At 51.1% G+C, this 24,029-nt stretch overlaps 1 protein-coding gene across 7 annotated transcripts; it reads right to left on the bottom strand.

Moving 5' to 3' along the window:
- Positions 1-546: 546 nt before the first annotated feature.
- Positions 547-23,479, bottom strand: SEPTIN4 (septin 4). 7 transcript variants are annotated; one of them, XM_036222160.1, is made up of 14 exons: positions 21,614-23,251; positions 20,903-20,947; positions 19,689-19,696; positions 6,563-6,856; positions 6,086-6,179; positions 5,549-5,635; positions 4,923-5,046; positions 2,282-2,416; positions 2,051-2,168; positions 1,858-1,959; positions 1,563-1,659; positions 1,307-1,469; positions 1,045-1,144; positions 556-778 (listed from the first exon to the last, which is right to left on the bottom strand). In XM_036222160.1, the coding sequence occupies exons 1-14, from the start codon at positions 23,232-23,234 to the stop codon at positions 719-721; spliced, it is 3,048 nt and encodes a 1,015-aa protein (XP_036078053.1). In that variant the 5' UTR covers positions 23,235-23,251; the 3' UTR covers positions 556-718. The 7 variants fall into 7 exon arrangements, with proteins under 7 accessions (XP_015978570.1, XP_015978572.1, XP_036078053.1 ...); XM_016123084.2 differs by lacking the exons at positions 19,689-19,696; positions 20,903-20,947; positions 21,614-23,251 and adding an exon at positions 8,924-10,416 and having other exon boundaries at positions 547-778; XM_016123086.2 differs by lacking the exons at positions 19,689-19,696; positions 20,903-20,947; positions 21,614-23,251 and adding an exon at positions 11,723-11,845 and having other exon boundaries at positions 548-778.
- Positions 23,480-24,029: the final 550 nt, after the last annotated feature.

Below are 24,029 nucleotides of genomic sequence, written 5' to 3'. Positions count from 1 at the left end.
GGTCCAGAACAGTATGTGTAACCTGACAGCTGCTTAATAAAAATTTCTTAAATGAATATTGAACTCTTCCAGGACAATGAATACTTTATTCATTCCCAACACTTTTTATACAGTGTTTGATAATTACAGAGATTTCAACATTTGTCCAATGCTTTGTCACAGGCTTCCTAGAATGCAGAGCTTAATTCTGCATATCCCTTTCTCCAAATCAGGGGAAGTAGGAAGGCAGGAGTCTGCATCAGGTTTTCCTAAGGGCAGATATCAGATCCAAAACTTTTGTAGAGTTGAATATACTCTATGTGGGAAAGATGAAGAGAGACTCAGGCCCCAGATAACAGAGGCAGGAGAAATATGGTCAGTAAAATGGAGAGGCCAGGCTGAAATCTAGCAAGGACTGAACTGTCACGGGAGGGAAAATTTTCTCCACTTCCCCTTCCCTACTAAACACCATAAACCAGAAACCCTCTTCCAGGAGCCTTTCAAAACTGGGTCCTAAGATCTTCTTGATCTCCAGGGGGTAGTAAAGATACAGACAGCAACACAAGAAGCCACCTATAGATTTGTTATACTTTATTTCCTCTGAGTCTCTGGGGAGGCAGCAGGGACGTAAGGCGAATTGGCAGTTGCTTCAAGAGCCTGGGCAGAGCTGGATGGTGGGAGGAGCCAGCATGGGCAGGATGAAGAGGAAGAAGTTTAAATATCCAGGGCTGAAAGCCAGCTAATGGGTCTCCTTTATCTGTCTTTGGATTTTGTGCAGCATCTCCTGCATTCGCCGCAGCTGGAATAGGCATACGCATCAAAATGAGGCCTTTTAGAGTCCTATGGTGTTAGGGAAGTGCCCCCACGCTCTAATCCCTTGTGGGGGGGCTTGGTAGCCCCCCAGGTTTGATGGAGACACTGGGTAGAACCTAAGACTCAGCCCAAGACCTAGATATGTACCAGAGCCAGGGATCTTCCTATTCTCAAACCAAGAGATACTGACATTTATGATCAAGCAGGGGACCTCCCAGGCTGTCAGCCCTTACCACCCCATACTGCTCTCACCTCTTCATCTTTCTCTCGAATCAGCCTCTCAGTTTCTGGATCTGTCCCTGCTGGGACAGCAGGGATGGGGAAGTCAGTACCACTCTCCCGAGTCAGTTTGCTGAGGGGAAGGGGAAAAGGGGGTTGGTAAGGCTAGGGGGACCCCGACACCTGCTTGGATTGAGTCCTGGGCCTATAGAAGAACAAAGGAAGGACTTGGTCTCATCCAAGGCTGTGCTTGGCATCCCGCCCCTGCCAGTTCTATCCTGGCTTTTAGCCATACTTGCGATTCCGTTCCTTCACCACCAGGCGAGTCATGCTCTGGATGCACTGTGCCCGGTAGTTCTCATAATGTGTCTCCCGCGTCACATCCTTCAAGTCCTGCATGTGAGTACGCACCAGCATTGTCCTCAGCTTCACAAAATCGCAGTGTCCTGGGTTTTCCACTGCATAGTAAGGCTAGCGGTCAGCCAGGGCCATGAGGAGGGGAGAGCCACCAAGGACAAGGAGGCACCCCAGTCATAAGCTCAGTTCTTTACCTTCCACGATGCCCCAGGGGTAGAGACGGCCCCGAACTCGCCGCCCTCTGGCCTCTACCACAGTGTTGCTGCCAATTACAGCAAATGGGATGCTTTCCTGGAAGAAGTTATGGGTGTCTGTCAACATCCCCCATTCTCACCTTTTCCTTTCCACCTATATCTTTATCTTCTTTGCTTCAATCTAGGAAACCATGGTTCTCTCCCACCGCGGAATCCCACCCTTATATAGAGCTCTACTTTTTTCTTCTCCCTAGAAGAAACGAGATGGGAAAGGGGTGCCTTGGGATGGCCCCACCTTTAAGGCTTGGTCCTGTAATTTGAAGTCCTCATCCTCATCAGAGTCACAGTCTGGGAACTGGTAGACCTTGATTCCAAAGAGCTCTATCTCCTCCCGGATCTGGCAAACACACGAGGGGCCCACAGTTCTGGGGACCCCATCCTTTCCAGAAGCCCACCTGCTCCCCTCCCCCCCCACCAGCTTCCCTCACTTTGCGTTTCTTGCGCTCCACTTCAAGAGGTGTCAGTGTGTCCGCCTTAGCCAAAATAGGCACGATGTTGACCCGCTGATGCAGGGCCTTCATGAATTCAACATCCAATGGCCGGAGCCTGGGGAACAGGAATCTGTGACCACCTGCTAGTGGCAGCCCTGCCCCTGGTGCTCTCAACCTGTTCCCTTGGCAGCACCCGGTGGTGTCGGGAGCCTCAGGCTCGGACCATACCCGTGGCCAAAGGGCGAGATGAAGTACAGGCAGCAGTGCACCCTGTTGTCTTGGATGTTCTTGCGGTTCAGGCCACTCTCATCTCGAAAGTACTGCTCAAACTGCTGGTCGATGTATTCTGCCACAGGCCTCCAGCTGGGGCAGGGACAGACAAGCAGAGAAACTGTGGGAATGGGGGCTGCCCAGTGAGTTCTGGGACCACAGAGTAGCCCCCACTCTGAGCAGCATTTTTCAAGACTTTGTTATTCCCCAACCTGCTTCACTACTTCTTCAAGGAGGTACCTGGGTGGGACAGGGGTGCATCTCACATGTCCTGACGGGAAACCAGACTAAGCACACAGAGTTCAATAACTAGTAGTCTGATGAAAGGAAAAGAGCCCAGGTGACCAAACGAAGCAATAAGAATAGCAAGGTGCCTGCAGGTGAACACCAGTTGAGGGAAGCCAAATGGCCCTAAGTCGGGTTCAAAGTCCAGCTTCCGAGCCTGTGTTCATGTGGTTCCACCCTCTCCTCTTACTTTCCAAACCCATTCCATCCTTCCAGGCCATATCCAAGAACCATCTCTTCTACCGAGGCTCCTTTTACTACACCAATGCACACCACTCTCTCCTTCTCTTCAACACACAGTGAGACAGATAGTAGCTAACCATACAGACAGGCAGGAAGGCAGGCAGGCAGGAAAACAGAGGTTCTTGTATATCATATGTATAATTTCACTGTGTGGTAAAGAGAAAGGGAGAGTGTGTGTGCGTGTGTGTGTGTGTGTTCTCCAAGTTTCTTGCTTTTCTGTTTTCTAGTTGAATCCTCACTGGTAAGTGCCCTGATAGGTGGACATTCTGAGCATTATCACACTCATCACGAGGAAACTAAATCCAGAACATCTAAGAGACTTAATCCAGATCATTTTGACCAGCAAATTCTCTACCCATCCGAGTCCTTGGCTTTCTGACTCCCAGCTTAGTGTGTTTATCACTACATTGCCTGACCCATTTGCTAACTTGTTACTTGATTAACACACCTTAGAGAATTACTGGTCCCCATTCTCCTGCCCCAACTGCTACTAGATTGTAAACCTCTTAGGGACAAGGATCATTTATACTTGTTTTGTATCCTTTAAAATGTCCAGCACAGGCTTACGCCTAGGATATGCTCAATAAATTCCTGCTGGTTGACTAACTGAATACATGTGGAGGAGCACTGTAAGCTGTGCAGTGCCAGGTAAGTGGGTTATTATAATTATGGAAGGTAAGAGGAGCAAAGTAGATCGACCGAAGAAGGGGGTAATACAGTAGAGGAACCTGGTGCTTGTTGGAGCTAGAGCTTCAGGGCAAGCCCAGTCTGCTGAAACATAAAGCAGGAAGGGTGATGGTGACATGGATGCCACCTCAATCCATGAGGAATATTTATGGAGACCATGTACCATGTGCTAGCACAGTGCTATGACAAGAATGTAAGAAATGGCCCTTCCCTCAAGGCTTAGATTGTGAAACTGAAGATGAACCAGTGTGCTGAGCTGAAAGTCACATGTTGTAATGATAAAGCATGTGATGGGGGTTGTTCAAAGCACATAAAGATCTGTAAGGGTCTGATTAGTCTGTGAGGCAATTATCCAGGTCAGCTGCATAGGTGTGCGACCTGTGCAGTCACACACAGGGCGCCGCACTCAGAAGGGCCTATGCTTGGTTTGTTTCTCTGCTGTGGGTATCTTGAAATAATTTTGAACAAAGGGCCCCACATTTTTATTTTGTACTGATCTTGCAATTATGTTAAAATTCATGAGTGTCAAGTAATCAGCCTTTTATAGTTTTCAATGCACATTCATGTGCATCACTCTGGGTGATTTTCAGATCAACTGGATGAGGTGGTAAGGGTCAGTGTTTTTCAGCTGAAGAATTAGGAATGCAGTCATTTGCTCAAGATCACGCAGTTACTAAATGCTGAATCAAGATTTGAACTCAATCTAGGGATCTTAGCACCACCCTGCCTAACTTCATCATCAAAGGCACCCTTTTCTCCTCTCTTTAATCCATTGTCTCCTCATCTACTCATTTAGGTCTGACCATTATCTAAGCATCCCTCCAGTTCCTAAAAAAAAGCCAAGGATAATAGGGGGGTGTAGCAAAGCCACCTTTGCTTTGGCAGGTAGCCTAGAGGGTGTTGGAGTTTAAACAAAGTTCCACCCACTTTTCCCTCTGCTTCTCCTTTCTCTCTTTCACTCCTCCCTCCAAACACTCTCACTCCAGTAATAAAATGTTTGTGGCACCTAAGATGTTGCTGGTGAAAGAAAAGGCAGGAGGGTGACATTTATTAAGCACCTACTATGTTAGGCCCTATGTTACATGTTTTCACATGCTTGCTTTTTTGAGGCTCTTCTTTCTTATCTTATGCCCTCACCCCCATTATAGAATTATAGGGCAGAGTCAGAAGGAACATTAGAGATCATCTATTCTAATCTTTTCCTTCTCACTTTGCAGAGGAGAGAGCTGTCCAATAAGGGGCAGTGGCATTCTCAAGGTCACGAACCTCTTTCTCCTGACAATTTTGGACATGTCTGTGCCCATGTGTGCACCTAGTTTTATGTATGCAATGGGCGGAAGATGGTGAGGGGAGGGCAGCTGGAATTGTGACTGGTCACACATACCACTCTGTGTTGTTGACTGCATCCCCAAAACCTGGCGTGTCCACAATGGTGAGCCGCAGTCTCACACCCTTCTCTTCTATGTCCACTGCATGTTTAGTGATCTCCACAGTTTGCATGATCCGCTCTGGAGAAGAGGGAAACTGAGGCCAGGGCAAAGGCAAGGACCTGCCCAGTCAGGACAAACAGCCTACCCCAACCAGCTTGGCTGCCCAGACGGCCTCATCCACACTGCCCCCCTTCCCATCCCAGGGCTGCCTGGGGGCCTGTTCTCTGGGAACCAGCAAGGAGCACATTTCCCAACACAGGAAATGCCGGTGGCTGTTGGCTCTGGCCCCAGCCTCTCTGCTGCTCCCGGATCTTTTCTTGGATTCCTGGAATCCTTTGGGGGTCAGAGACTCACTCAAAGGGCAGGATTCTGGTTCCTGCCCTGCCTCAGCACCCAAATCTTTAGGGAGCTGGCTGGTGGGCTGCCAGGCAAGATAAGTCTATAGAGAGTTGCTGTCAGTCTCTCTAGAAGCCATGGTTTCCTGCATGCCGGGCTGGCCCCATCCCCCAGCCTCTGGAGTGAGTTTGATCTCCAAAGTCAGGTCCGCCTGCCTATCTGCAGGCTCCCCTCCTTTCCTTACCTTCAGCACTGAGGAGTTTCCGGTCCCGGTACAAATCAGTGAGGAAGAGACTATTGACAAGAGTGGATTTCCCCAGGCCAGACTCTCCTGACAGGGGAGAGGGGACAGACGCACCAAATCAGAAGACAAGATCTACAGCCAAGAGGCAACCCCACTAGACTAAGGAGTGAGGAGAACTGCTTTCTTATCTAATTGGAAAAACCAAAGCATTTTAGAGTTGGAAGGAAGCAGAGAGAACAGCTTATCCAGACCGCTCATTTTAATGAGGCCCAGAGAGGCTAAGAAATTGCCCAAGGTCACACAGAAAAAGGCAAATACAAGAAACCTATTGGTAAGTGTTCTTTGCACACCTTACCCACCCCACGCCTACCCCTCACCCCCATAACATACTTTTGGGCCACCCATGGCTCTTGGCTATTTTGCAAAAAGGGGCAGCCACTTGCTACCTTCTCCTTCTCTACCCATAACCCCTCCCCCAGCACATACCACCCCCACCTGAAACATCCCCGGCCCAGCCCAACCCTGACCCTGCTCTACCTGCTACCATGAGGGTAAAGTCAAAGCCTTTCTTCACGGACTTTCGGTGAACTTGATTGGGGAGGGTGGCAAAGCCCACATACTCTTTGTCATCCTGTGTACAAGAAGGCACAGTATATCAGGGCAAGAGGCAGGAGGGGCCCCAGGACCCCAAACCAGCCTTCTCCCTCCCTCCTAGGTCTTTGCTCAGCCTTAGAGGAGCAGTGCCAAACTCTTCTGAGGCCCCGTCTGGACCACCAGCATGTGGGGCTGGGTCCCTGCCCCTACTGATACTGCTATCAATTTTCAGTGCACCTGGGGTCTGACACCACAGAGCTAGGGCCACACAGGACAGAGAGAAGCACCAGCCCAAGATGCACGAACGTGCGTGCATACACAGACACATACGTGCACATCCACATGCACACATTCAGACTCTCTCTGCTCTCTCCCTGGGTATTCCTCACTGAAAGGCAAGGGCAGGGTTGGAGGCTCTACCTCAGAGGAGTCATAGGGATCAAGCTTGCCCCATGGGCTGCGGGGCCGGGCTGAGGGGCTGAGAGGGGCTGAGGCGGAGCAGTACTGCTGGCTGTCAGAGGGCTGGGACCACGAGGGGGTTCTGAACTCCAAGTCATCATCGTAGAGGTCTGGCGCCTGGGGCCTTGGCTCCGAAACTTGGGGCCTGGACACCCTGGTTTTGGCCTCTGGTTGGTGGCAGCTCTCGTTTCCTGGGAAATCCTTCACGAACTTGTTCAGTTCTGAATCATCTGTGTCCTCCAGGAAGCGCTTGATCTGGGGGTTTCGGGTGAGGTGGGGTAGGTGGCAGGGAAGGGAAGAATTAAGGAAGAAGACAGGAGAAGGTGAGAAAGGGAGGAAAGCGCCTATGGTTTAGAAGGGAAAGAAACTGCACTAGCAGCAGAGCCAGAGGAAGTGCTCACCACCCCTCCCCTCACCGGTCACACACAGGTCCAAGATGTCAGGAAAGGCCCCAGGGTCCAGTCCTGAGGGGTCTCAACAGGGTGCTGTTGAGGCTTCCCTTCCTGGGGGTCTAGCCAAGTCAGAGGCCAGGGCTGCACCAAAGGCCAAAAAGTCAGACTGAATAAGGGGGCGCAGGTAGAGGTATTAATGCTGAGAGGAGAATGTGTGGCTCAGGATTCAAGGAGTGCGCAGAGTCGGAAAGAGGGAAGTAGGGAGAGGAGAAGAGAGCGGCCAACTCCAGGTAAATCAAGAACCAGCAGGGGGCTCCGTGCCTTCTGTCGCTGCAGGTCAGCGAGCTCTGGGACAGAGGTGCAGACTCTACTGGGAGTGCTCACTGCCCAGAGCTCATACAGCTGACCTGAGCCCTCTCCCTTATTCCAGATGCTGAGCCACACCAGAGCCTGAGCCTGGGCCTCAGGGGAGAAGGGTAAACCTGCCAGCAGATGCTGAAAATGGGTAGAGGGGATCTGAGAGAGACCAGGTGAGGTAGACTGGGAAGACACGGGGCCTCCAGAGCTGCTGACAGCCCCTAAGTATGAGAGAAGCACCCCACACATGCCCCATGCTCCCTATGCCTGGAGCTGGGCTTTAGCAGTGCAGGAGGGGAATCTGGCTTCACCTGTGAACCACAGGAGTGGTAGTCAGAGGATGCTGGCTCCTCTGCAGGGGCCCGTTCCACCCCATCTCCAGCTAGGAAAGGAGGCCACCACTCCCCTCATTCTCACCCTCGGCTCTGCTCAGCTCTCGACCCTAAAGCTTCCTCTTTCCTTTGGGGACGATCCCCCTGTGGAGTGCCTGGCAGTGCTGGGCTCAGCTCTGCCTCACAATACCCATGTGCCACCCCCCAGACAATGGACAAGGACCGGCTTCAAAGACTGACTCACCCTCTGGGGATTGGCCAAGCCAGTGGGGGCTATCCCAGACCACTGTGGAGTCCCAGCCAAAGTGGGGCGGGGGGAGATAAGATGGCCACAGTCTTCCCATGGGTCCCCGTTTTACAAAGGGAAGAACTGAAGGAGGTGGACATGCACACTGCCAAGATTATGCCAAAGAGAAGGGACTGAGGTAGGAAGGTTAGAAGGAAAAGTCCCCTCAGAACTACTTTCAGGCTGTCGCCTCTCAAGTCCCCACACCTGCTTACAGCCGTAGCCCCCAAGACTTGCCTGGACAGGGACAGGAAAAGAGGCCCTTTAGCCTGAAATTGGAACCAGCATGTAGGGGGGACTCAGTGACCAGAAGAGGCTGTCCTGACCTACCTAACAGGCTTTTCTCACCCATAACATTTGTGGGGTACAGTGGGGTAACCATACACCCGAGTTTATGTTTGCTGTCCAAGCATGATTAAGTGTACCCCTTTTCCCTCTCAAGTGTCCCAGCTTGGATGATTAATTATATGGAAATAGAGAAGGGATGGGACTGAGGGGCAGCAGGTCTTGTTTTCTGGCAGCTAAAGAGTCTGGGGAATTCCAGGAAATCCTGCCCCTCTATATAAGCTGGCAGCGGCCCAGCAGTTGGTCTAGGGGTCAGGATAAGGGTGGGAGAGGACTGTGCTCCACCTGGTTTCCCCAAGGGTATTGAGCAGAGGGGCAGCAGGAAAGGCACTGATGGAGACCCCTACCCCACAGCCTTTCAGCAGAGCCACCAGGAACCCAGCACCATTCTCCCTGCCAGCCCTGCCTGCTCATCAGCTTGGAGGGATAGAGGGGCCCACAAGGGCTCTAGACAGTAAGTCAGGACACCAGGGTCCTCACCTCCTGTCCATCCTTCCCTGCCCCAGCTCTGCCAGTGACCAAATCCTTTTCTAACTCTGAGCCCCAATCCCAGCCAAGACAGGGGGGAAAGACAGGTCAGGTCCACCCATCTCCCAAAGCAGCACCTTACCCCAGCTTCAGTCCTGTCCTCAGGGACAGAACTGCCTTGCCATCCCAGTGAACGGTCCATGTCCCACGCTTCAGACTCCCTGTCGGCAAGCTCTACGTCTAATTTTATATCCCAGTCAAGTTCCTTACACACAGAAACAGCCTGGTCTTGATGTTCTTGTTATGATCTGAAGTCCTGGCTTGCTCCTTTCCCTTTCTATTTGACCCCCCTGTCTCTGTCAGGGGCCAAAAAGGCCTGTGGAATGTCCTTCCCCACCCCCCTTCCCTTGGCTCCCACCCTCCAAGGACAGCTCAGCTGCAGCAGGATCACTGGGTTTCTCTGCAGTCCCCTCCTCCTCTGATTGGCTACCCCATGATGCCTGCCCGCTGCCTACCCCGGTGGGCACAGAACCAGCCTCCCAAGTTTGTCTGCAGCACAGGCTCTTGATCCACTTGGCCTCTCCTGTTAACCCCCAAGGACACAGAAGCCTGTTAGAGGGTTGTGAGCTGTCCCCAAGGTGACCTGGCCCATCAGTACATGGGGCCAACCACTCGGGAGACTCCTCTCCCAAAGGATTCCAATCTCTTTCACCTTAACTTTAAGCAGTGCTGAAGTAGGGTGGAATGCCCTATATCCCTAGGCATAGGTTTTCATGGAAGCAGATCCAGTTTTCTTTCCACGTGTCCCTTTGTGTTCTCAGAGAACCCCACTGTCTTCAGAAATTTGTCCCCTGGATTTCCCTGCAGAAAGCCCCAGCCACAGAGGTACCCAGGGATACCTGACCTCCAACTCATGGGTTCCTGTATCATTCCCATCGCCCCATCACTTTCCAGAGGGTCAGTGGGGGAACTGCTAGTACTTGGTCTCTGAGGGACATAAGTTCAGGCCAACAGGAGACTGGCATCCCAGAGGCTTCAGAGCTGCCAATTAGGTGGGAGACAAATTGAGGGGCCTGGCTGGGAGTGTGCAGATAGAGCACCTGACTAAGAGTCAGGAGGCCAGTGTTTCTGGTTTGGCCAGAAACATCCTTTGTGATTCTGAGTACTCTTTTTAATTTCAGGGCCTCAGTGTCCAATTGTGAATGGCCCTTCCTTGCCTCCCAGGAAGGCTTGGGAGAGAAAGCACTCCCAGATGACAGATACCTCATATTGCTTTGAACCTGAGGAAAGGAGGTGCATCTCAAAGTCACAGGATGGTTATTAATGTTAGCCTGTCACTCTTTTTGCATGTAAATTAAACATGCCTGGGACTCCTGGGACGAGGAGCTCTCCCCTCTGATTTCCAAAGCAGCTGAGACACTGATCTCCTGCCACAGAGACCCTCGTAGAGGAGTCTGGCTTGACATGAACCAGTCAATCTAACGACTGGGCTGGCTCCAAAGGTCGAGGACTCTGGTGGCGGTGGGGTGTCTTTAATTAGAGAGGAACAGGATGGACTCAGCCAAGATGAAAGCACCAAGACCTCAGCTGAACTGAACTTCGTGTGTGGCAGCAAAAGCCCCTCTTGGCCCCTGCTGGACTTGGCCCTGGAGACAATCAACGCTCCCCCACCCCCTCCCAGCTTCCATCCCTAGAACATTCAATCTGTCCATCCCCATGGGGGAGAAGGATAGACACAGGAATAAAGACAGGAACGACTTGGCCTCTCCCAGGAACCCCTCTTTGGAGAAGGTCACAGGGCCACCAAGACATCCTGGCCAAGACTTGGGCCTCAGCCTGGACACAGCTTGAGAGACAAGAGCCCAAAAGGTTGGCCTTTCCAGACCCAGAAACTTCTAATTCCACGGGGCTCAGGGAGCGCCCTCCTGGAGGCTGCCCACACTAATATCCTGCCCCACAGGCTGGTCGCAGATCTCCTCCCACTGTAAACAGCCTGTGCCTCCCAGTGCAGAGGGCAAAGGCTGGGGGGCTTCCAGACTAGGAGGAGAAGCTGGCACGGGGCCTGAAGGCCGTGACATCCGGCATAGGATGTTTGTGGCGGGCTCTGGCAATGGTGGCAGGGCAAGAGCTGGCACCTTTACAGCCAAACATTAAAACTTCCTACCTGGGGGCCTCCAGGGAGGTTGGTTGGGGTTACTGTTTCTCTTCCCACTACAGGCAGGTGGCAGGCATGAGTTCCCCTCACCCTCACCACTGCAGAGGGACTTGGTTTGGGAGGAGGGTGGTGTAGGACACGGAGGGAGGAAGCTTCTCCATGGTTCCTGTCTCAGAGGCAGCGGGATATAGCTGACCCCACCGAGTAGAATGATGGGCTGGGCTTCCCTCTTTCAGGGATCGCTGGGCAGAGGGCACTGTGGGAAGGACCGAGTTGCTGCCCCTTGCTGGGTCGTGGGAAGGAGGGCCCAAGCATCTCACCATCCCTCTTGGGGAGGCAGAACTGTTTGTGGGCCTCTTCTGTGTGTTTTCCAAAGGAAGCTGGTGTTGGCCTGAGCCCAGGGTCGGTGGATGAGAAGGGGTCACCCAGGTAACAGCTGACCCAAACAAGGGCGTGGACCCTCAACTCCTCTCATCGCTGACGCGCCCTCCCCAGCACAACAAGCGCGTATCGGCCAGCACCCCCAAACCCCAGCATCAACCCACCCCTTCGTCCGAGAACACGGCGGCATCCCAGGGGTCCGGACCCGCTCCGTAGCTGCTAAGATCAGAGAGATAAACTTGGGAACGGCGAAGGGGCATTGCTTGCCTTTGCCTGCTGCGGGCGACAGTGCCTCCCCGCCCCGCACAGCTACGGCTGCGGCGCTGCAGGTCCCCGCGAGCCTCTTGGGAGCTACAGGCCCTGCGCGCCCTGGCCCTACCCCGCACCCGTTCTCCCCCGCCTTACCATGGCTGCAGCCCGGGCAGGGCCGGCTCTGCCTGGACAGCGCCCGAGGGACCCGCAGCCGGAGCTGCGCGCGGACCTCGCAGCACCGCCGGCCCCGCCCGCCGCTGAGTGAGGACGGGCTGGGGGCGGGGCCCAGCGGCGGGGGCGGGGCGAATCAGCTACGGGGCGGGGTCTGCACCTCCAAGGAGTGGGTAAGGAGGTGAGCGGTGAGCGTGGATGCTTGGCAGTGGGCAGCCGGCCTGGGGGCAAGGCTTGACACGATCCCAGAGGTACAGGGTGCAGACAGATGCTCAGGACAGGACTACACTATCACCTGGTTTCCCTTAGCCCCTAAAGAGTAGCCTCTTAAGACAGCACATCACCATGGGGACTTGAACCAGTCGCCCAAGAAAAAGAAAGGGCCCAGCTGGCATCTTCACGAGATACCTTTGGAAGGAGAGGGGCTTTGCACCACAAGATGGAAAGAAACCATTAGCTGCACCCTAGAGTTCACAAGGTTTGCAGCAAATGAACTCGACTGATGTCCAAGTTACTAATTGTCCAAACCCCCCTCCACATCTCCTAAGGTGGAATGGCAGACATTCTCCACCTCCACCCAAGCTATGAAAAACAGACAGGCAGTTCCCTTTGAGCAGAGCGCTAGATTAAAGATTAAAGAGGATTTGCTGCATAAATTATCCAGGGATCATCGGCTGAAAAGGTGGAAAGAAAAGGCTGAGTGGCCTTTCTGGGGCAGTGGAGCCTTGCCTGGGGCTGAAGAAAGTGGGGAGGCCAGTCCAGGCAAGCCCCAGGCCATGCTGGGCAAACAGGTGAGATGCTGTGGGGACAGATGCCCCAGCAGCTTTAGAGGCATTAGAGGCTCAGAAGGGTCAGCAGCAGTCAGGAGGAAGAAGATGCTTAGGGGGTGGGGAGTTGGTGGGGATTTTCTGAGCTAATACAGGTTTGAGCTGGTCAGGCTTCTGTGGAAGTTTCCAGAAGCATGACCCTACCTGACCACCAAGAGTCCTCCCTCAGGGCAGGCTAACTGGCCTGAATACACTTTGGACAAAACTGAGGCCCAGAGGCATGGCCCTCTCTATTAGTAGAAGCACCAAAGGCCTTGTCTACCCTATTTCAGTCTGATCTGTGACCCTGTGTTCATGGTTGAGATGAGCTAAAATTAACCAGAGGGATGGAGGGAGGGGAGCCTAGGTAGGCAGGTGAGATTAGGCTCAGAAAACCCAGAGCTGCTATTGGGGATGTTACTGGATGTTTTGCATTGGTGGGCTGGAGGATGGAAGGGGTGTTAATGCTTAAAAAAAAAAAAAAATCAGTTCATGAGGAGAAACCTTTCTAGCTGGCTGACCTCACTTCACCTCTCTGGGCCTCAGCTTCAACACCAGAAAATGAAAGGATTAAACTAGGCTAAGAGTCAGCAGCTTGGCTTCAATGAGAGGGACACTGAAGGTAGAGAAAGTCACCCAGAAAAAGCCTGGGGTAGATCAGATCTGAAGCTGTACACAGGAAAACAAAGATATAAAAGAGTTTCTTCAGAGAGAAACCAATGACTTAGAAGTCTGCAGAAGCAGCAGCAGCTGCTGCCATCAGACCCAGACGTCAAACTTGGGCTACACAAAGCTCTGCTGTTGGGCACTAGCTGGAGGCCACTAGTACCCATGCACACACTCGTAAGAATACATCTAGGGTGCGTGGCCCAGGCTCGGGGTGCCGGAACCAGGGAGAAAGCTTATGTCAGTGAAAGATCCCATCACAAAGCCTTTTTTTTTTTTTTTTTTTAACAACTGTAACATCCTTCCTCCCGCAGTTCCAGCTGCAGTCCAAGTGTGGACACAGGCCCATCTCAGACGACTTCACAGCTGGCTCATCTTCAGCTGTGGCTAGAATCCCAGCTCTGCTTTGTCACCTGCTGCCCAGGCCCAAGAGAGCCCTGTATGTCCTGAGGCACACGTTTGCCAGCTTGCTTTGAGGGAAGTAAGGCCCCAAGAGAAGCCTGGGAACATGGAACTCATCTCTAAGCCAAGAATCTTGAGATCTTGATGGGCAGTCCCTTTGTAATCAATGCTCCACAGGCCTAGCATGAGGCATGCTGGGTGAAATAAAACCTGAAGATAGACTTTGAGCCATTCTACCCATACAAACCCCACAGGCTAACCCTGCAGTTTCAGGGGTATCTGAGAGAACTTGGCTTGGGCATAAGTCCCCATGTCAGCTCTGGTGATTATTGCACTGCCACAAAGTCCCTTTCCTCCCTGGGCCTCTTTTTCTGGTTGAAAGACAGGACTCGACTCCCCCAACTCCAGCTCTCACATTATTTGTTAGTACAGGTAGAGTCTGACATCTGGTCAGAAACAGGGGCAAAATATAGCTGCCCCTCTCACTGCCACTGAGCATTCTTCTCTACCTCCAGCCATCAGGTGGCCTGGCCAACATTGCCTCAGTGCCTCCTGGAGCTCTGGTTCTCCTCGAAATTCAACATTTCATCAGGCATGGATGTCCTTGACTGGAGCGCAATTTCCCAGGCACTGCTGGGGTCGGGTATTTGAGCCAAAGGTCTAGGGAGTAGACGCATAGCCTGGCACAGAGGGTGACTCTTCTGGGAAACTCAGACCAGCAACCACAGCTCCAGCCTGTTGTCCTGGCATCCCTCGACATGCTCTGGAAAACCTCCTGGCCCCCTCCACTGGATCTTTCCTGCCTAACCATCGGAAAAGGTTGTGTGGTACAGAGCTAAACAAAGATGCTACACTTGGGCCAAACCAGGGCCCAGGTTCAAAGCCAAGAATAGAGTGATTACCATAGGAAATAAAGATTTTCAGATCTGCACGATGAGCGAAGGCCACTTTTCTTTCTCAGTAGCAGTTTCCCTTAAGTAGTGTTAAGAACTAATTGTATTTCCCTTCCCCCAGAGGCGATGAGTCACTGAAGACATAGTCAGAGAGCCCTGGTGGGGCCAAGAGGCTATCATTGTGTTGTGTCTTTCAAGGAAACCTGAGCCAGTCTGTCTGAGGAGGTCTGTGCAGAGGCAAGAAAACAAAATATCCTCCCCCTACTGCTGCTCAGTGTCCCACAGTCCTGGGGCAGGTGTGAGATGTGGGCGGCGAGATCAGGGAACACTGTGTTTCCTGGCACCTGCTGAATGGCTGCAGTTCCGGAGCTGGCAGGATGCTAGAAGCCAGAAGGCCCAGCACCCTCTGCAGCAGGGCAGGGCACAGGAGCTCAGGGATGGAAAGGATGTGCATACTTCCTAACGCTGCTACCTACTGGAGTGTGACCCACTTCAAGGGTCCCCCTGACCTTCTAGCCTCTTCTTAAATACCTCCCGCGGCCAAAAACTCACTGACTCTAACAATTACCCTTCTATCTTTGGGCAGTGAGTTACCAAGGTCATCACATTGAGCTGAAATTTATCTCCCCCTTGCCTTTACCCTCTCTAAGAGCCTCCATGCCAGAGCTTTAGGCTCACTCATTTCGCCAGACTTTATTTTGTCCTTTGATGGCCACATCCTTTCAAGTGACCCATCCGTATACTTTTCTCTCTCAAATTAGCCACAAGCCACTTGAGGACAGGGAGTATGTCTTCTATTTTAACCTCTCTTACTTCAATTCAGCAAACATGTGATGTGACGTCTGCCTGGGTGAGCGACCGGGCCTCTGCCCTCAGGAGATGTCTGGTCAATACGGATTGATTGAAAGAATTCGTTGATTGGTTTTCCACTCTGATTTTGGAACACAGACAAGCCTTACGGCTCTGGGTTTCACTGACCCATACATAACCTGCCCTTCATTCCGGATGCTTACCAGTTCACACCTACCTCCGAGCATCACAGTTCACATGCAAAGACATAGATGTTACCCCCACCCCAAAACCTTTCCCTTCACCATTCTCAATCCCTAAAGACGCTGCTGAAATATTGAGAAGTTATTTTCTAGGAAGCTATAGCTGCAGAAGGGCTTCTATACCACATCTAAATCCAGGGGCAGGATGTTCCCTTAATTGTTCCCAGCTTTGAGAGCCAACTCTGCGCCTCTGATTTTTTTTTTTATCAGATTGGGAGAAAAAAGTCCACCTTATAGGAGTGCTAAGAAGGTTCTCTAAAGTAATACACTTAGTATGGTATAACCACTAAAACGAATGGCAGCTATTATCTCAGCTTAGAGGAAAATTATCAACACCAAAACAGCAACTGTCAACTGTGACTATTTCAAATACCTTCCCTCCAAAAGATTAGGCATGTGTGTGCGTAATGGGTATAGAGCAACGGGAGAAGAGTCTTAGACTGAATGACCATGCTGACACCAACTGTGGAGTGAGGTTCTTCAGCTAGACACCTCTCCATCCCAGAAAATAGGTCTTGGTTTCAGACTTACTGAGCCAAATTCCCCGAAACAGCCACATGGAGACTCCTGGAGCCAGGGAAACGACTTTGGCTGGCCTACTCTTCCCACCTACAGTGTCTAAGTCTGAGTGTTTCAGGAATTGCCTCACATTCTGTCCCTCTCCTCCAGGCCTTCATTCAACCCCCGGTGTGCAGCTGTCTCATGATCCTTCTCTCATGGCAGCTGGGCCAAAGGCAGCTGAGCACAGAAGGGTGAAGGGACATCATCATTTCTGTCACTCAAGACAGCCTTCCTCTGGCTGAGCAGCTGTCAGGGTGGCTTCTGTGTTACAGATTTGCTTCCTCACCCAAGTATGCACTCTGCCCTCTGTAGCCGAGCTCTCTAATCTACCCAAGCCCACTGTTTCTCCTCTTACTTGAAAAACCCACCACTTCGGACATCGCCAAACTACTCTGACAGAAAGACATAATGTTGGAGATGGATTCCAGGCAGAGGAGAAAGTAGCTTTGAAAATACACCTGGAAGTCCAAAATGGATGTGGTAGATTCTTCCCTAAGTGAGATCATTTTGGGCAGAATAAAGAACTAAGGGATTCTGGCCTCAGTGTTGCCATCAAGCCTGAGAAGGAGGCATAGCGTTTTCTTGCCCCCATTTTATAGGCAAAGGGAGCAATCTGCCCAGGTCTTGCAATGAAGGCAAGATATCGTCCCTCTGGCCTGTGCTTCCAGTCGCTCTTGATAAGGCTTGTGGCACCCCGGCCCATCCTAGGGTGAACAACTGCTCTGGTTTGACTAAGGGAGTTCCCAGATCACAGGACTTTCCATGCGAAAATCAGCAAAGTCCTGGGCAAACCTTGATTGAGTTGGTCAACCTAGCCTGCCCCCAAAATAGCAAGTCTGGGCCAGAGGTCACCAGCCTGTTCTGGACTTGGCTGCTCATGGTATTGGAAATGAACAAGGTACCCTCTGACAGGAAAAGAAGCTATGTAGTGAGGGGTCAAACTGCTACGAACAGCCTCCCAAGGTCCCCTGCTCCATTTTCAGCAGCTCTGTTCCATTCCTTCAACAATTCCCTTTCCTCTCAACTATAAGCCGCTGTACAAAGCAAGAGAAAATGAAGGCAGTGGGAAAGATGGTTCCAGGTTCTTTTCTGACAGCCCATATCCTAGGAGTCTATTAATATCCCTATGAATGCAGAGCCTCCCTACATTCCTCCTAGGCTCTGGAGGTTTCTTTGTCAAGGAAGTGTACCTGAGCAAAAATCATCCTGTGGCCCAGGAGCCAACAGGAGACTGGCCATACCATTCCCCAGAGACCAAATGACATGTCACCCTAAAGTTACTGAAGTCTGCCTTAGGTGTCACTGAGATAGCCTCCTTTGGTTCCTGGCCTGCTTTCCAGAGTTGGTTTTCCTTGCATAATTGATAAGATACAGCAGGCAGTAAACCATTGTGTCCACTAACAGCCTAAGAAGTCACATCCAAGGGCAAGTAGGGTGGGTACCTTGAGGACACAGGATCTTGGGGCCAGGTCATCCCCATCCCATCATGGGCATTGCAGCCCCTCCCATCAAGAACTGTTTGATTCCATAGAATTCCCCAGGGCTATGTGAGAAGACAGCCCCCTCTGACCCCATAGGGCACCCCCAGGACCTTCCTGTTGAACTTCTGATAGTTCTGATACAAAAAAAAAAAAAAAAAAAAAAAAACCATTAGGAATGCATGCCTCCGTCCAGCATAACCTCCTCTGCAGAGAATCCAGCCCCTAATGATCCAATCTAAGAATGAGAAGCATCTGTCTACCCAACTCCTTAGACAAAAGGGCCTTGAGGAGCCGCTTGGGAGGAGACTGATGGAGAGATAGGCTGAATCAGGCTCCATCCCAAACTGCAGACCCAGGACAGCTTGTAAAGCCCAACAGCAAACATGCTGCGGTCCATGAGCCAGGCACTGTGGCTCAGCCACCAGAGAATTACTGCTGGGAGTGGAATCTGGAACAGACTCTACAGTCAACCATTCTCAGATCAGAGGAACCAGAAGCCTTGAACATCAGCACCATGGTCTCTATCTGGGACCGCCTGTGGGCCCTACAGCCTGAGGAAAGTCTAGCTCTCTCACTCTGTGAGGACTACACCTGGCCCACCTCCATGCCACACCACTTCCAGAGAGCCAGGGAAGACCAGAAGGCCCAGCTGCAGGCAAGTCTTGTCTTCCCAGCTTCTGGGGAGCAGCTCTGCTACTGAACAGGGCTGGAGAGCTGCAATTATCGAGACAGGATAAGAGCTATTTTGGGAAGGAGCTGTCCTGCTGCCAAGGCGTTTGACTTCCTAAACTAAAACAAGATGCACAAAGAAAAGGAGTAAGGATGGGGAAGAATAAGGAGGAACTTGCTCAGTCAAAAACATCATATCCTGAGATAGGGGAAATACTAACCCCTTCCCAAAGGTAGAGATTTGCATCAAGGAGTGATCAAGAGGCTACCTGTCAGGATACACCCCTGGCTTTGAGAAGGGAGTAACCTGACCTCACCAAATCCCTTGCTGGCTCCCTCTTTCCTAAGACCCTCCAAGAGTACCCGTTCAGTCTATTGCATTTATTTGGACTTTTGAACACAGACTATTTCATATTGTTATTTAAATGTTTCCTGTCCATGTCTTATCTCCCTGTCCAGATGGTAAATTTCTAAAGGCCAAAGAATGTGTGTTCTGTGAGGCTTCAAATGTTTCTCCAATGTGCCTAGCAGAGTGCTAGGCATTTGAATAAAATTATTTATGGAAGGGGGAGGAGGAAGGAAGGAAGAGAGAGCAAAGGAGGAGGGAGAGAAGGATTTACTGTCTTGCATGGAGATAATCTTTAAAAGTAGTTATTCCCACCCACAGCTGAGTTCCGGGCACGGGGCTGGATAAGCCATAGCAGAGAGGATGGCAGCCACATTTCTGGCACCTCCCCTGCAGCTGTTCCATTATCTGAGCTGAGGCTGTCCTGCCAACCCCCCAATTTGTTTTCCATCTATAGTCAACTGTCCATCCTAGGCTAGCCCATAGATGGGACCCATTAGAGGTCATGCTGGCCTTTGGGCAAAAAAGAGATATGGCAAGAGACAGAATGGAGGCAAGAAGGGCTTGGACTACCTTATCAAACATGAGCCAAGAAGAACTAAAGTGCTATGGAAACAACGCACTGTGAAATCAGGACACTGCCGAATTCAGGACACGGGGCTGCCGAGAGCAGAGTTCACCTTGTGGCTTTCCAAGGTGAGGACTCAAATAGTGTAACCCAGAAAAGCGTCCCCTTTCTGGAGTGCCCTAGGCTGGAGAGGAGAGATCCAAGGGGGGACCAGTCCAACCTATGGCTTCCCAGGCAGCCTTCCCACATAGCACTTGGCCGGATTCATCACTTGTCCCCTTCAGAGAGATGCAGCCCCGTAGGTGCAAAGCTTAGCAAATGGAACATAGGCTAGATTTCAGCCCGCACTTTTCTGCCAGGTGCTCTTGTGCAGTGAACACCCTTCCCAAGGAGAGGGAGCAGCTCTGTCTCCCACCACACCAGCTTTCATCAGAAGGTAAGACAGGGACTGGGATAAGGGGGAGCACAGGAAGACCAGAAGTAACTTCCCAGGGGCATGCTTACCTCCTCATCTGTCATAATGGAGAAGCAGAAGCCAGGCATTCCCAGTGGGTAGCAAAATGGATTTCAAAGAGTGCCAACAGGAGGGGAAAAAGAGAATTTTAGTAAAGGTGTCCAGCAGACTTGGGCATAACCTGGCCCAAAACCCTTACTAGAGAAGTGGCTCAAATAGTAACAGCTAGCATTTACTGAGTGCTCACTGTTGTCAGGCACCGTGCTAAGTGCTTTACATGTAATAGCCTGGGCAGTCCTCACAAGAACCCTAAAAGGAAACCATTGTTCTCATTAACGAATAAACTAATGATTAGAAAGGTGAAAGATTTACCCAAGATCACAGTTAGAAATAGTGGACACAGGGCTCAAACCTCCAATAACATAACTCCAGAATCAATATTCTGCTAAACCTCTACCTTACAAAGCTCTGCTCCTTCTGAAGGGCACAGCTGCCCTTTTCTGCTGTTTTGTTATCGCTCGAAGGGCTCATGCTTGTTGGGACTTGATTGCATTCCCAGGGCTCTCTCTTCCCTAGCAACTTCCTCATCCAGAGCCCTGCTCACAGGGCTGGAGCATATTTTGGGCCACTATAATTTACTGTGTAAGGGCTAATCCTTACCTCCCCTCCCACCACCGAGGCCAAGGGAGTCAAGGGTTCACCAGGGCCTGAGAACACCTCTCTTAAAGATTCTAAAGTTGGCTGCAGGTCTCACTGATGGCCTCAAGGCAGAGGCCTAGACATTTTTGGGATTTTGCTGGGCAGCAGCCAACAAGTACCTCTCAGGTCCTGGAATGAGGGTTTGAGAAGGGTCCGAGGAACCAGAGAGACACGTGAGACCCCTCAACCTTAATTAGTGTGGGGTCAACTCTAAGCAAGCCTATGAAGCAGGTAATTTGTTTTGGTAGGGTTTGTTTGTTTTATCACATAATAGGTAAGACCAGCTAAGCTGAAAGGCCACAGGCTTAAATTGTTCTCCATTCCAGAAATAACTACTTCTTATTAAAAGGAGACTCTGGAAAATGAAAAAGTTTCTAAGTCCGAAAAGAGCAACTAATGGAATTTTAAGCAAGATGAGAATTTCCTTCGCCCCTTCAAGTCAAAACCCCAGCATTTACCATGTCCTTATAGACCTAGCTCTGTAGATACACTGAGGCCACCCTCCCAACTGTCCCCCTGCCTCCCATCCCCCCACGATGGACACACAAGAGGGAAAAGCACAGACCTTTCAGCCACCAGATGATACGATTGTACATTTCCTCGGAGACATCTGAAAATAAGAGATCGTTGCCTTTTTTCCCTCCCTGTGGGAGGCATACCTCCTTCCCCCCACTACTTAACATCTCCCTTTCTAGCTCTCGTCTCCACACCCGAAGGTGCTCTCAGCCCTTGATCCTCTCCGAGCAGCTCCTCTAGCCTAGGACTAAGTGCCACATTTCCACTCCCCTTCTCCTTTTCTTCCACTCTCTTTCTGTGCCAGTTAATGCCTTCCCCCTCTGGGAAATCTTAAGTCCCAGCTCATATGTACCTCACCTCCTCCACTTTGTTGCTGGAATATTTACCTGAAGACCTTACTCTCTTTACCAGCCCTTACCAGCCCTCATCCCAGCTCAGTTTTTCACGTCCACTCTCGGGATGCAGCTTCCCCACCCTGCAAACCACTCTCTACTACCTTCCATTGAAAGGTTAAGCAGCGTTGCCTGGAAGAGTCAATGCCTGACGCCGACCCAAGCATCGTCATCGATGTCATTAACTTGGAGCTCAGAGAAGCTGGCGGGGAAGGAATGGAGCCATGGGCTCAAAGATGGGTCTAGCTTTAGCACTGGCAGGAGGGCAGCTCTGAGGTCCAGAATGAAGAAAAGGCCTTTCCTGCCCACCCCAACGTCCCATCTCACTAAACCGGGGCAGCACCTGGGCAGTCTGCTTCTTCACATACCCAAGAAGAAAGCACTAAACCTTTGAATGGGTTCTTTGGAGGTGTACTTGGGGGCCTGTGGCACTTTCCTCAGTGGCGCCTGGCTTGGAGACTCCTTTAGTGATGGTGGTGGTGATGGTGACGGTGCTGCTGGTGGTGATGGTGATGGTGCTGCTGGTGGTGATGGACTTGCCTTCTCTCTCTGGAACATCACATCCTCATAGAAAAGGCTTGAGTCCATTTCAAAACAGGACAATGAAGGGTCTAAGGGAGGAGGGGACTTAGGTTCGAGATCAGGTGTTGTTGGCCGGCTTTGGGGCATTTCAATTTCAGGATTGAGTAAGGCCCACCATGAGGACTCAGGCCCGTACCTAGGTAAGGACCGAGGGGGTAAGGGCCGAGGGGTCAGTTCCAGTTTTTCACGGATGGAGGGCTTTCGGGAGGGTTCTGGATACCTGTGTATAGGTTCTGGGGACATGTAGACACTTTCTAAGGGCCTTGGGATGTGCTGCTTATAGATGGGTTCTGGAGAGGCAGACATGGAAGGTTTGCGGCGGCTCTCATATGCTGTTCGAGATGTCATGCGATGAGGTGACTGTACCCCTGGGGAGATGGTGACCCTGCGGCCGACCTCGCTGTCTCTACGTATTGAGGACTTCACGTTGGACTCCACTTCTGGTAAGACTTTTGGGGAGGGCTTGGTTTCGCTGTAGGCAGAATACTTGAGGATAGACTCAGGGTCTGAGCGCACGGGAACTCGGTGTCCGCCATCCAAATCTTTAAGCACAGGGGGTCTGGGGGATGATTCCACATTTATATTCCTATGCAATGCCTTAGGTTCTGCATAAATTGAGCTGCGACGACTCATATCAGACTCTTGGCCAGGGATCTTTCTCTGGGCTGTCCGAGGGTCCGCATAGATGCGGCTACTGCCGTGTTCTGGGCTAGAGGGTCTCCTTGAAGATCTGACCTCAGCAGAAGTCACATACTTTCGAATGGGGTCTGTTTGGACTGCTTCATCCTTTGGGCAAACCATAGTCTTACGGGGAACTCTGACCCCTTGTGGGTACTGGACCTTGGAGGGTGGGTCTTCTTCTTGTAAGACTTGTATGTCATTCTTCTGGTCTACAAAGCTCAATCGGCGAGAGGATTTGGTATCTGAGGTTAATGGGTAACGATTACTGATGTCACGCCCTGACTTGCTCTCACGCCCTCTCCGTGGTGATTCCTCTCGGGAGGGACTAACATTCCGCTGCATCGGGACAACGTTGGAAGCTGATGTCTGACTTTGCTGGATCTTTCGCTGAAGAGAGGAATGGCGGTATGCTTCTGATTTTGACCGCTGCTCAGTTCGAGGGATGGGTCCTCCAGAGAAGCCAGGTCCTAATTGGAGGGGGAGAGATTGAGAATAGTATGACGACGAAGAGGGAATGGTGGGATTCCCAGCTTCTGGTCTTTGATGCATAGAAGGGCTTTTAGAGACTGCAACACTTCGCTGGCTTGAGGCAGGATTGTACCCGTGTCCCCGCTGAGGGGATGTGTTAGTAGTCTCGGCCCCTTTCTGTCCTGAAGCCGCTACCTTGGACCCAGTTTTATTCATCTTGACTGTTTGATAGATGCTGCCCCTCTGGGTAGATCCCATTTTTACCGGCTTGCCTGTATTCAAGGTCCTAATGAAGCCTGAATATTTACCCTCAGTTTTAAAAGCTGCTGTTCTTGCACTCCCACAAAGTGGCTGTTGTTCTGAGTATCTCAAATAGCTCCCTTAGCTACCTGCCTGGTGATGTCATAAAGGAAGGAGCTTCCTATTAAACATCCTGATATACAGACATAATTTAGCAGAACCAGGATTTCCTGCTATACAGGGAAGCCTCCAGATCCTTACTCTCCCCAGATTTTAGGAATTCTCGGAGACTCATCCAGAGAAGGCATCAGCCTGAATGTCCTACTAAGGCAAGGCTAGTCAAATCAATTATGCTGTTTTTGCCCATCTTTATAGGGTGCAAGGCATAAATTTGTCCCAATTTGGTTGGGAACAGCACTGAATATGAGTCAAAAGAGAAGAGTTCCAGCCTTTTCCAGATTTCACAGATTGATCCTGGGGTAAAAATCTGGATTGCTGAAATCATAAATTCTCATATTCCTGGCCCAGAAATGAGTGTAGGATTATAGAAGGCATTGGGAATTAGTTATTGGTTTCAATCATAAATGACTAGTTATGCACCTTGGCCAAATTATTTGATTTGCCTGAGCCTTGGTTTATTCATCTGGAAACCACTGTTACACAATACATGCCGGTGTCCTTTTTTTCACGATCCTTTCCTCTCAGCTGTCTTAATTAGCTAGAATCTGGTTCTTTGTTGATGTAAAGAGCGCTTTCCAACTTGGATGACCATTTTGGATAAGAGACACTGTAATCTTTTTTCCCCTTCACGCG

The sequence above is a fragment of the Rousettus aegyptiacus genome, unplaced genomic scaffold, assembly GCF_014176215.1.
Source record: "Rousettus aegyptiacus isolate mRouAeg1 unplaced genomic scaffold, mRouAeg1.p scaffold_m13_p_6, whole genome shotgun sequence".
Classification (NCBI taxonomy): Eukaryota; Metazoa; Chordata; class Mammalia; order Chiroptera; family Pteropodidae; genus Rousettus; species Rousettus aegyptiacus.
This window is presented reverse-complemented; position numbering and strand designations above follow the sequence as displayed.